At 35.4% G+C, this 13,763-nt stretch overlaps 2 protein-coding genes across 3 annotated transcripts in view; both read right to left on the minus strand.

Moving 5' to 3' along the window:
* Positions 1–10,838, minus strand: part of PTPRB (protein tyrosine phosphatase receptor type B) — a 117,842-nt gene extending 107,004 nt beyond the window's left edge. Inside the window, exons 1-2 of the mRNA XM_059080210.2 lie at positions 10,756–10,838; positions 9,090–9,485 (exon numbers count right to left, since the gene is read on the minus strand). Coding sequence (XP_058936193.1) covers positions 9,090–9,485; positions 10,756–10,810 — 451 coding nt within the window. The 5' untranslated portion in view covers positions 10,811–10,838. The remainder of the gene's footprint in view (positions 1–9,089; positions 9,486–10,755) is intronic.
* Positions 10,756–13,763, minus strand: part of PTPRR (protein tyrosine phosphatase receptor type R) — a 266,542-nt gene continuing 263,534 nt past the window's right edge. For both annotated transcript variants that reach the window (XM_059080979.2, XM_067009754.1), the window contains one exon: positions 10,756–12,674. In XM_059080979.2, the coding sequence (XP_058936962.1) occupies positions 12,581–12,674 (94 nt within the window). In that variant the 3' untranslated portion in view covers positions 10,756–12,580. The remainder of the gene's footprint in view (positions 12,675–13,763) is intronic.

Below are 13,763 nucleotides of genomic sequence, written 5' to 3' on the forward strand. Positions count from 1 at the left end.
AGTATGACCATACTCATTTGCCCTGTCCATTTCACCCATCTATCAATTTTATCCATCTATCAATTTTACAGGGTGCAGGGAGAGTTGTGGAAACTGTGCTATCAGGGCTATAACTGTGCTATAAGCATACAAAGAGGCTCAAAATGGAAAGGGTATTTTTTAACATTTAGCACAATGTAAATATCAGCTGTTTTCTTAAATGTAAATAAAATAATCATTACCATTAAGCATCTTTTCCTTGAGATGTGGAGGGTTGTGTAGAGTACCCTGTATACAGTGTAGCCAAGTTTTAGCAAGTAAAAATATGTGATGCCCAGTTAAATTAGAATTTCACATGAATAATAATAATAATTCAGTATATTTAATATATTCCCAATATACATTACATTATATTATATTGTATATTAGGAATATGTTTCTAGAAAAATATTGTCATTTATCTGAAATTCAAATGTAACTGAATGTTGTATATTTTATCTGGCAACCCTACCTGTACATCTACCAGACCTAGGCTTTGATAAATGTTTAGACATTCTCCCTAGCTTCTGTTTGTTTTTATCTTCTTGAATCCTGTGCCACTATCACTTCCATTGTGCCTGGCAGACCAGATTCATTTATCCCTGGGGTGTCTTTTACAGGACAAACCCAACTGTACTATTAGCAATATGCCTTTACAACAAACTCCAAGAAGCAGTCTTAATTCTGCAGTCTTAATTGAGTTAGGTGTTAGAATGTCCTTTTACATAGATATTTATCTATTGTTGGGATGTAAAAATTTCTGTATGTGGAGATTAGTATTTTGGTCATTTTGAGCTTTGGCCATTGCCAATTCCCTGAATTGACAGGGGATTTCAATTTTAGCTGTGACAATTTTAGCTCTCAGACCCTCAAAAAAAAAAAAAAAAGATTTAATGATGAGGTGAGGACAGAGACAAGCTTCCAAATACCTAGCATGTAGTTCTCATCCTGAGAACTATTTTTTTTTTTAGTCAGCTTACAGAATTAATTCAATGGATGAAACAAGACTTCCCCCAAATTAGGTAAATGATCAAAACACTCTTGAAATTTCTTCTGCAAATAACATAGCTTATCGTCATTGCATGTAGCTTTATGTAGAATATCTTATGGAAAAAATTTTTACTCTTCTGTAATTGTCTTTAATTAACCTGCTAAATGTAATTTTAAAGCCCTCCAAACTAAACAAGTCCATTTTCCATTTTAGGCCACCACCTTTTTTCCAAAAAAAGAACCTACAGAATATTCAGGTCTGGTACCCCTTCACTTTGTGCTTATGTTTTTAACTTGTGCTATTTAAGAATCAGGAAGGAACCCTTAGTCTTAACATTTGATTTCCAAATTTCGTGAATTTCAAAGCAGTGATCTGCAAACTTTGCTAGGCATCACATCACCTTTGGGGCTTGTTAGACAACTGAAGCCTAACCGCCCTACCACCCTCCACCCCCGAAATTGTGATTTAGTAGATCTGGTGTGGGAACCAGCACCCTGCATTTCTAATAAGTTTCTCAGATGTAATATACATCCAAGTATATAGTTTTATCCATATATACAATATGAGGCAAAGCTGAATTCTAATCATTTCTTATGTGGACATTGAAGGATTATAAAGTAGATGGGAGGAAAGAAAATCCATCATAGAAACATATAAGGTGATGAAAATAAGTTCATCTTTCCATTGCCTGAACTCTTTGTTGAAATGGGTGCTATGAAATTATACTAAAAATAGTAGATCTTTGGATGTTTTGGGTTCTATAATTCTTCTAATGTTCTTTGAAAAGGTATATACATTTTACAGTTCATGAAAGAACAAGATATATTTTGACAAATGCAAGGAAAAGTTCTTACACAATGGAACAATATGTTGAAGCTATTTTTAAAAAGCTTTATTGTACCACTGCCACTACATTGTTTCCACATTATACACAATTCCTCTTAGAACACAATTCAAAGTAAGGCAGACGGTCCTGGGTCCAATCTCAGAAGTTTTAGCACTTAATGTGTAAAAAATAAAGTTTAGCACTGATAGCTCACCTATAAGATGATTTGCAATGACTGCATCATATCAAACCCATATTTCAAATACATTTCTTAAAAAAGCAATATGTATTTTAGTTTATTAATTCATCTATGATTGCCTCAGAAAAAATCAATAATAGAAATGGAATTTTTGTATAATGATAATAAAGACAACACACAATTTGTTAGTTTCCCTCTTTTAAATGATAGAAAAAACTTTCGAGCATATTGAAAGAAATAACTTGAATAAAGCTCATTTTGGAGATAGAACATTTTAACTATATTGATACTTTCCATTCTGTAGGAAGACACCAAATGTAATGTGCTCTTTAAAAGTGGGAAAATAATCTGGAAAAGAGTTAACAAATGAAACAGAAGATACCTTAGAAAAATGATGATTTGTGTATATATATCTATACATAAATATTTAAATTTAATATATAAAATATTTTAAATAAGATTGGGATAGAATAAAGATAAAGTGAAAGGTCTGGGAATTATAATAGTTTAAATAATTATTAGAAATGGTAGACTGAATAATTAACATTTCAGAAAATGTAGTCAATGAAATAAAGGATACATTAAAAAATGCACATGCCTAAAATTTGAAAAAGTGAGTAAGGAAGTGAAAAGTTGTTGAAAAGAGTACCAAAGATGGAGAATTTACAAACAGTGGGAGACACAACAAATGAGAAGGCATAATCAGAGGTTAAATTTTTTTTTTTACAGACCTTAAAAAAGATGCAAGATTAGAAAAAAGTAAAATTAATAAATGGAAATTGATACCAGGACATAGCATAGTAAAATATCAAAGCATAGCATAGTAAAAAAATTAGGTTAAAAAAATAAATGAAAGCTTAGCCAATCAAAGAAATACTTTTCAAAAGCCAATTACTACTTAACTACTGTACTATGGGTTGCCTTATGAAAATGTGCCTGGTTTATCCTAATGTCCCATGTTTTCTTTTGGGAAGGTACAAACACACACATTGGAAAAGGATGAGATGGTGGGGTAAAAGGATGGAGGGGGAAGAATGGCTTATAAGTTCATGGCTACCAGGCTGTGGGAGAGACATGCTGAGCCAGAGGCTACTTAAACAGGGTCAGGGCAAGGGCAGATGGAAAGTGGGTGAATGACTTGGTGTGTCCAGGGCTGGCTCATCCATTAAGCACATTGAAACATTGCCTAGGGCCCATGATTTTAGGGCCCATGAAATGATTTAATTTCTTTGAAAATAATTTTTCAAAAAGAACTTTCAGGGTCAAAGAAAATGTTAAAACTTTTTCATACATCATAAAAAGAATGACGATGTTAGGACACATGAAAATCTATGAACTTATTTTATTTTACTTTTCCCAGTGGAGAAAGGGACCCACAAAGATATAAGAGCACATATGAAAGTCATTTGTGGCCCTGGGTGTGCCCTGATAAGTTCATTGATGTGTCACAGGTTGAAAATCGTTGGGGGACTCTGGATGCTGTGTTAGTTATTTTTTAATGATCGTATAAAGCATATATTAATAATCATGACCAGATGATTTTCAATGATCATGTAAATAAATGGTTAATTGCAAGGCCCATGTTGTTATAATGATGCTAGGAAAAAAACTCTAAAATGGCTGTGACAGCCAATTTGGTCAAAGTAGAGTCTGTGTATACAAAAGACACTTTCGGTTTTGCTTTGTTCATTTCCCATCAAGCTCTCTGTATTTACCAGCACTCCTACCAATCCCTAATGGAAATAAGTTACTAAAACCCTGTCTCCCAAGAGCATACATGATTGTTTACCTATTACAATGCTTATGCAGTTTATTCCCTCACCTGTATGAATACAATTAAACAATTACTTTAACCAACAGGTATATCAAGCCAGCCAACAATATGATTTACTTCAGCAGTGAAATCTCTTTTAGGGATTTTACTAACTCAGCTATATCAGGGATATTGAAAATATGTCTGCAAAAATTTGCCTGTCCTCAGATAAATATGAGAGCTGAATGAATGAATCTGTAGTAGATACTGAATAAATGTTGACTGGTTGGCTGACATATACAATGTTTCTCTTCATACAATATGAAACATCTTAGTGAAAGTAACAATTTTAGACAATCATCCAGGTGTTTATACTTGTAGGGAGACTTGGCATTCCTTGGAATAGGTATCCAAAGGATAGATGGAATTTTGTACTCTTCATCCAGGAGACCTAGAACTACATGAGCATAGTCTACCTGCCAATAGATTTGTACTGGTGCTGTGGAAACTCTTTTCAAGTTTAGAATGCTTTTATTTCCCTCTCCTAAGGATTATTTGCTTAGATATGCTTGCAGATCAGTAATATCCTTTGAGTAGATTTCTCTGTTACCCATATAAAAGAGGGTGTCAATGAATGAGTTATTTTCCAGATCATGTAGGTCCATAAAACTTCAATGATTTGGCCACTGTAACCTTTGTTGTCTGCTTGTGGTGTCAAGACTATTTCCTGTTGGAATAGATGCAACTGTAACTTTTGATTTAAAAATTCTTCTTAACTTGGGGAGAAAAGCAATAGTCATGACTTCAATAGTGGCATAAAGTAGTCCTTAGCTTTCCTTTATTGTTCCCAGTAATTCTGATATTCAGCACCTTTTAGAAGTTGAAACATTTACTAATTTAGACAGCATTTATTGACCAAGGGAACCAAGATTACCTTTAAAGGAGATGAGATTTCTAAGTTACGATCCCTGTTAACAGGTTTACAGCACAGTAATTTAGTTTTTCTAACTCTTTTCCTTCTGTATCTCCTCTATATACCAAAGACTTGGTCATGGAAAAATGATTTTTTCAATTGAATTTCTAGTCAACTTTCCTAGAAATGTACAAGTACCCCCCAAACTGTAGACCAATATAATTTTCGCTTTAGCTTATAAGGTTTTAGCTATGCAGGAAGCCCTTTACTTAGGAGTACTATGTTTTAAGAGCTTGTAAATTAGAGATTTGGGCCTCAGAATGCATTTTTACTCCTAAAGTAATAATAATCCTTTAAAAAGTCAAATGTGTGATTATATAAAATTGCTATACTGTTGAACAAAACACAATTTGGTTTTTCCTTATTGCATTATTGACAACTGCCTTGTGTGAATTTATAGAGACTGAGAAATTATATACAAAATATTTCTAAAAGTCTTACTCTTAATACAGTGACTCCAAGGATGTAGCTATACAATATAACACCAAAATATAGGGAGGAAAAATTAGAATCTGTCAATCACTTGTTTTACTGACACGTTGCTAAAAGTAAGATGGTTTCCAGATAACTGGATATCTGTCAACTGATTGACAAAAGAATATACGGGGAGAATGAAATTTTGTAATTTTTAGCCAGGTATGTTGGCATTTTGGAGGCAATGCTTTTTATTATTACTCTTGCTATACAGAATAATAGCTATAAGGCTCTAATTTTTAAAAAATTCATATTAAAAGTTTGATTTTTTAAAAAAGAGTCTGTCTACCAGGTATACTTTTTTTTTTTTTGTCCAGAATGAAGTTGTGTAGTATATTCTTTAAGGGTAAACTTGAAATTCAGAGGGAATGGCAAAAAGCCTCAAATCACATTATCCTGGTTCTACACAATCTATATATTCTTTTTAATTATATTCCCATTAATTAGGTCCCATTAAATTCTATTTGTCTATTGAAAGTTTGTTTTAAGGGGTTTTATTTATTTATTTTTAAAGTCTTTATTGAATTTGTTACAATATTGCTTCTGTTTTATGATTTGGTTTTTTGGCTGCGAGGCATGTGGGATCTTAGCTCCCCAACCAGGGATCGAACCTGCACCCCCTGCATTGGAAGGCGAAGTCTCAACCACTGGACCACCAGGGAAGGCCCAAGGGGTTTTAAAGAAATATAAATTATATGAAAATTTTAAAAGACAGGTCAATTTTACATTCTTCTCCTAATAAAGAATCATTGCAGTAGCGCTGATTATTTGAGGAAATCTGACCCTAGTATAGGTCCTTCTCTCAAAAACTTTCACATTAACTTTTGAATTGAATTTTAACCCACTTTGGAAGCCTATTCAATTCACCCTCCCTGTATAGAGAGACTAGAGTAAAGGAGAGGTAGAAGAAGAAAAAAGGTGTCTTACTGAGAATGAAGCACAGCTAAATTATGACAAAATCCAGTGGGCTCTCAAAGGATTGTTTAAAAAGTATGCAATTTAAGAATTATCTTTTAAATGAAAAAAAAAAACCCCACAGTTGCTTAATGTGACACACTGGCAAGAATATATATTGGAGGAGGGGGTATTTTTTTTTTTCTACTTACACTCTATTGTAATTAACTATTTACTTATTTGCCTTCCCTATTATCCTAAGAAGCAAGACATATTTAGTGATTCTCAACTTTGGCTGCACATTAGAATCACCTTGGAAGCATTTAAAAATTATAATGCCTGAGTTAGTTGGCCTAGAGGATGAAGCCTGGATATTAATACTATTTCAAAGGTCCCATTGGGATTCTGATGTGAAGCTTGGGTTGAGAATCACTGGTGTAGAGTACTTCAGTTACTAGCACAAGCTCTGGCACCTAGTAGGTAATAGAGAAATATCACTTAGATACTTGAATGGCATCATGAATGTTTCCTCTATGAAACAAATATGAAATGTATAGTTCAGATTTTGACCTTCACAGGTATGCTTTTACTGAAGAACCTAATTTAAAAAATCATATCCTATGGATAAACAACATGCATATTTGTGCTTCTTAAGAGTATAGTATTTAGTTATCAACTCTTTAAGAAAGGACATTTGGAATCATTCATCACAAACATCTGCATGCAATTTAATTTTTCACAATGGATTCTCTAGAAAATCAGTGAGTGTTCATGCTATGTGTCAACCAATATCATTCTGTGTGAATCGAGAAGAAAAATGTGTCTGTTAGCTTATAACCATGTTAAGACAAAAGTATACATTGTACCTATGCATATTCAACTATAAGATTTTTTTGAACTAGAATCGTACAAATTTTAGCTCTGCTTTTTCTAGAAGTCCATTTTTTTTCCAACACACATTATCAGGCATTTTTTGATATGGGATCTTCAGTGGTTAACTGTAACTGGTATATTGTATCTACTTTTTTTTTTTTTGCCGTATGCAGGCCTATCACTACTGTGGCCTCTCCCATTGCGGAGCACGGGCTCCGGACGCGCAGGCTCAGCGGCCATGGCTCACGGGCCCAGCCGCTCCGCGGCATGTGGGATCTTCCCGGACCGGGGCACGAACCCGTGTCCCCTGCATCGGCAGGCGGATTCCCAACCACTGCGCCACCAGGGAAGCCCTACTTTACTTTTGAAGTGAAGTCCATCACTGGGCATGTTTTGTATGAAGGTCAAAGGAGATAGTTTTTCCATGAATTATCTTCTGTCTTAAATAACCCATATCTACTGAATCCATATGTGCTTTTAAAAAGTTCTAATGAAATAATATTCTTCTAAATAAGGTTTGATTAGGATTTGGGGAGGAATCTCACTTCTTGTGTATAACCATACATCTTACAACTGAAATATTTATAATGTTTCTGTGTTGTTTAGGACAGGCCTAGTTAGATAAACTACAGGAAAGGAATTGTATGAATTGGTGCTATATGCTGTATACCCTCTGATAAAGTTGAATTTTCTAATTAACTTTTACATTTTTAAATCTTACTCTCATATCAGAAATTTTATAAGAACAGGGTCTCTTCTTGTATTGTAGAAGAGCCCAGGCATTTAATTGGCACCTAATTAGATGTTCGTCTAATTTTTGAAGTGAATGAGTGACAGATAACTGTTCAAAGATCAGTGTGGTGAGAAAACTCATATAAGCCTCAAAAATCAACACCTAAGAAAAAGATTTAAAGGTACAGTGGGTGTTGATCCCCAGATGAGGTTGTGAATCAAAATTATTTGGGGAACTTTTAAAAAAATATCATGTATCATGCCCAAATATAGATTTCTTGCAATCAAATCTTGGAGGTGATCATAGAGGAGGAAATGATGGCAATGATTTCCTCTACTCCTCCTCCCCACCAGATGATTCTGGATGTAGCCAACTGGGCAAGAGTCTGTGTAAGCATTTGGGAAGTACTATAAAATGGAACATGTACTGGTTGAGGAATCAAGAAACTTGGGTTCTAATCATACCTCTGCCACTTAATTATCTGGGACAATTCCCTTAATCCTGACAAATTTTAATCTTAATGAACGGCTTCATTTCTAGAGAATTCCTCCAGTGATTTATACCTAATATGTAATAATTCTTTTATCCTTCATGACTTCCTAAAGCAAACCTCTAATAGAGGAGTAAATAAGCAATAAGATGATCCAATAAAATAGAAAATTAAGCCGTATCCACAAATAAAAATTCCCAGTCTAGGACTGAACTGTATGTTGTACCAGAAATTTATGCACTTGTATACAAGGTTTTATATGTGTCCATCATCTAGGTTATATCCATCAATGATCAACAAATTAGAAAACTCTGTGGCTGCACATTGGTTCTTACCATTTCAAAATATATTATCTCCAAAAAATATCTACCCTTAAACCTTAGTACAAGAGATTGGCAAAAGCATAATTTATTATCTTCCCAGTCTTAGCAAGCACCATTACGATGTTGTAATAGTTCCTCATAATCAGAGAATAGAAGTGTCTAAATCAGCAAAAATATTAATTTCCTGATCATTGGCTTTAGTCATTGCATATACATATGTACATAGAGCTACATACCCACATTTAGTAGTACTTAACCAAAGCGCTTAATGTCTGGAACAAAAGAGAAGCTTGAGAAATATTTTTTGAATTAACAAAAGAAGCAAGAAAAAAAGGAAGAATGAGAGATAGACAGAAAAAGTTGAGCTTATTTTAATGAAGATAATGAAGTTTTCCAAGTGTGGGTACCACGTGATCCATTTCCATTAGCTTATGAATCTTCCATAGGAATTTTGTTGGGGCATGTGGACGTCCCTTGAATGTGAAAAAACAAGACATTTAGCAGAAAAACTTTCAGAATCGATTCTGAAAGGAAGAGCTCACCTTTTTTAGAGCAGAGGCTTTCATTGACTGGTTTTCCCTCTGCATTGACTTCTATTTTCATCCAGCTGTGGAGGTACTTCCTGCCCTTCTTGACCACTACCCTGAAGCCTTGTTTCTTGAGAAAGAGAGAGGCATTTTCCACCTCAAGGAACCCTTCCTTCTCATAGCAAGTCCATCGAGGTGCCCGGGAGCAGGGGGCAAAGATGGCGGATCGGGAAGGGCCACCAGAAGTATCAGAGATGCCCAGGCACAGAGTAGATTTAACATGAAGGAGCTTTCCATCCTCAGTCCACATCCACTGCTGGTTCTGGCTGGTCCCATTGCACAAGTCCATGACCACTCTCTCATTTTTGAAAAGGCACTGTTGTTTCTGGACATGGACAATCTGAAACCCCTCTGGAAGATGAGAAGCTCATCAAGTACTATGTAGCAAATCATAAGGCCCACCAGAAAACAAAACAACCCACCCACAAATCAGCCAGGTCAAAATACGAGGTTTACTTATCTTTTGCAATAGCTATCATTTCAAGTGACTATTCCCAGATTCAACACATGCGATTTAAAATCCCAAAGCAGACAATGTCAAAATGTCACACTTAGCTCCCTTTCTTTTCCTTTCACATGGCTTAGGGAAGAAAATACACCCCCATTGAAATAATGAAAGGAAGCTTGGAAAAGAAACAAAACCATCCAAAGAGTATGGTGCGATATTTTAGCCCAAATAATTAAATATGTTAAAATTATAAAAAACCCAGTTCCTGTTTTAACCATTTCACTCCTTCCACCTCACCTCCATCCCCCACTCTAAAAAAGCACCCCTTTTTCCAAACCTTAAATTACTATTGCAGTAAGTGTTAGTATACAAATGGACTAGTTTGAATACAATTTTTAAAAATTGGATATATTTACCCACAACTAAAACAAGATTTCCCATTTTTTCCCATTTAGCAATCTAGCTAATAGCAACCGATGAAAGTATTGATTATCACAAATTAAATTTTTTATAATCCTAGGGAGAAGCATTTCTCTATTTTGTGACAGTATCTACAGTCTTCCTTCAAATGCTAACAGATTTTAAAAAATCACCTATTCTCCATGTAAGAAAACTAAATACCCAATTGTTAAACATCAGGATTAAAAAATGAGATATTCAGGCTCAAAAACCATTTTCAAGGTGCTTTTACTTAATTTTCTCAGGTCGCCCATGAAAATATTCAGACATTCCAAATAACAACTTCCAAATAAAACACACCACAGTTCCGCAACCCCCTTTAATTATATTTCTTATATTTTCTTTCTTTAACACAAAGGAAACAAAACTATAGCCTGACAGGGAAAAAAGCATGGAGATGCCACAGACTGTTACATAATGATACATTCTTCCCGCCTCAGGGTTGCTTTACTCTCTGCGGTAAAGATGCCATTTCAGCAGCTGCCTGAGGCATTTGGAAGACACAAGAGAAGGCCATTTATTTTCTTTTGGAGAGAAATCTCAATGGTGTGGGCATGGCAGGCTCCTTTTATCCCCCCTCCTCATCGTCTTTGGCTAAACTGCCATGGAGACCCGGCTCCATTTCCGCCTTGTTTCAGACACTTTGTAAAGGACAGAGACTCCACTGCTGGCTGTTGGGGAAATGCCTCAGGAAACTGAGGCAGACCCACTCACCTGAGTTCCCAAAGATGAAGCAGGTAAGAATCGCCACGTAAAATTCAGCCTCCATTTTCCACTTAACGACTGTTCATGCTTCGCTTGGAGGAAAAAAAAAAAATCTCCCAGATAAGAGAAGCAAAGACTAGGAAGGAAATGTGCCTTCATGGTGGGGGGAAAAGTCAGTGACGAGCACTTCCTCCTATTGAATTGTTTGGGGGAAGTTTTACACCAGTTGTCCTTTTCTGTTTCCTTAGAAAGAAGGGATTATGATTGCCTCTCTTTTTTTATGTAGAAAAAATTCCAGCCTTCAGGAGCAGAATAAAACTTGTAAGTTTTCTTCTACCATCCCTGTGGCACATGATTACTAAGCTCAAGAGGGAAGAAAGGAATTGTAATCTTAGGTAACTGAATGTTCCTACAACATTACATCTCTTCAGGTGATGTGATTCTGCTGAACAAACAGAAATCATGTAATTTATGAGAGTCTATGACAAGTGATACAAAGACATAAACATGTACTGTTTGTATAATGATAGCTGGGAGCCTATCAAGGAAAACCACATAATGATGGCACTTCTAGATCATTATCTCTCAAGTGATGACAATACTATAGTTTGAAATAGTCATCTCCACTGGGGAGAGGCAGACTAAAATTAAACCCATCCCACTATCGACTTCAGGCTTTCCCCAAAAGATAATGGTCTCTCTTCAAATAGGAAAAAGAAAGTACATGCCTTACTCAACATTTAGTATTAAGAGTAGTTTATTGGCAGTAGGAAACAAAGTCAACATAGCTGCATTAAAAATTCATATTTGAGCAGAACATCTAGTGTTTGCTGAGTGTAGGTTTTTTTATTTTAAGCTTTATTTGTCTCTTGAGGATTAAATCCTTTCAGAGATTTAAAGATATCCATGGCAGCATCCTTTTAAAGAACCTCTGGAAATAGGACAGGTTACATGATTTCCAAAGGCATCTGCCTTTTGCTGGGAGAGAGATTTCAGGTAGACAGCATATTCAAAAATTCTGTCTTAGTAAAAGAGAGACAAGTATTTAAAATTCTTAACACATCATAGTTGCTACAAATTTGTTTTTCCCTTTGAAAGTAAAATGACTCACAATGTAGAAATACAGTGGGTAGAATTCTGGAGCAGAAACCACCTCTATGCCCAATAGTAGAGAGTAAATACATATATACCCAATGACAATCATTGTGCTCTGTAATTGATTGGTACGAGGTACTGATAAATACACATTTAATAGGTAATATTTTCAAGACACATAACCATATAAAATAGTTACTGCTTCTGATTTTTTTTCAGAAACAAGGACTTATTTGTTAAAAATCCATTTTCAATCACAACTTTAGCGGCAAGATTCTGGTAACTGAGAAAGGAATTAGCACTTAAAACAGGAACAGTTTAACAGCTGACAGTCCATTCACAAGACAGATTTTTTGCAAACATAAAAGCATCTAAACACACAATAATAATTTCTTCAGCAGCTCTTCAAGTTGTCATCTGATGACATAAATTTCATACATATATTCTGTGTGGCAGATAGTCAATACAGACAAAACAAAATCCTCCTTAGCTGTGTGAGAAATCAATCATACCTCCATCAGCAAAGGACCTTCAAAGTAATTTAGGGGATGCTTACAAATGCATTCATATACACAAGAGGCTGGCAATCTTGAATAAGTTGCCATCTTCCACAATCCATGCCTCAGCTTGGCTTCACAGCTTCTCTTTTCTTCCACTGCAGGAAGCTCTTTCCGGAAGCCTCAATGGGTAATTGACTAATCACCCCTAGAGAGCGATGGTCTGGTAAGTCTTCAGAGAATCACTGGACAGTTTCTGCTGCAAGTCTGCTCTCATACAGGCACAGAGCGTGATGCACAAATTCATACTGCTCACTGGTTTGGACCATTCCACCCCTGCAAGCAAGAGAGATAATATAATAATTTATTGCTAACGTCCCACAGTCTCAAGTAACTCAGCGACCGCACCCAAATGCAGGTATTAGGCTAAAGACACACAGAACAGTTGGCCTGGTGATTCTTCTGTTATCCCTCTTACCTACGTCCAGATGACCCAACTGGTGAATTTAATATGCTAATATATATAAAGGGATTAACACAGTGCCTAGTACACAGTAGGCATTTGATTAATTTTACGAACATATTGTCACTGGAGAGGCAGTACAGCCTCATGGTTAGGTACTTGGACTTTGGAACCAGACTGAGTTCAAATCCCTCCTCTGCCACTTCTTAGTTGTGTGATCTTGGCCAAGTGCCTTAGAACCCTTTGTGTCTCAGTTTCCTCCTCTGTTAAAGTGGGAGAATAACAGCACCTATTTCATAGGATTGTTTTGAGGGTTAAATAAATTCATGTATCTGGAGTGTTAGTATTACTTCTCGGGTGCCTTATCATTCATTTTATATCGATTTATGCACTTGGATTAAAATTAATTGATGTAGGTTTACTAAACAAAATGCAACTGTGAAACGTTGCTCTTTCTACAAGTAAGAAAAACTACCTTGGAATGGTTTATTTGAGTATGTTATGTGGAAGCAACCTTTGGGGGTGGTGTGCTGAGTATCTAAACAAAATAGCAGATACTATGTATAAAATAGACAACTAATGAGAACACACTGTATAGCAGGGGGAATTCTACTTAATGCACTGTGGTGACCTAAATGGGAAGGAAATCCAAAAAAGAGGGGGATATATGTATACATATAGCTGATTCACTTTGCTGTACAGTAGAAACTAACACAACATTGTAAAGCATTTATACTCTAATAAAAATTAATTTTAAAAACCCATAATAGCAGGTGGGTCCTTACATGAGTTGGAAAGAGAATTGGTTCTTGCTTTTTTTTCCCTTTGTCATTTTCATTATCATCCCTAGATACCTTATGTTTTCGATGAGTAGAAGGCATCTGACTTCATGAGAAGTAATGCTTCTTGTTATACTTTTATACATAAAATAGCTATATGGCATTTTGTCTTTTTGATAATGG

The sequence above is a fragment of the Kogia breviceps genome, chromosome 12, assembly GCF_026419965.1.
Source record: "Kogia breviceps isolate mKogBre1 chromosome 12, mKogBre1 haplotype 1, whole genome shotgun sequence".
Classification (NCBI taxonomy): Eukaryota; Metazoa; Chordata; class Mammalia; order Artiodactyla; family Physeteridae; genus Kogia; species Kogia breviceps.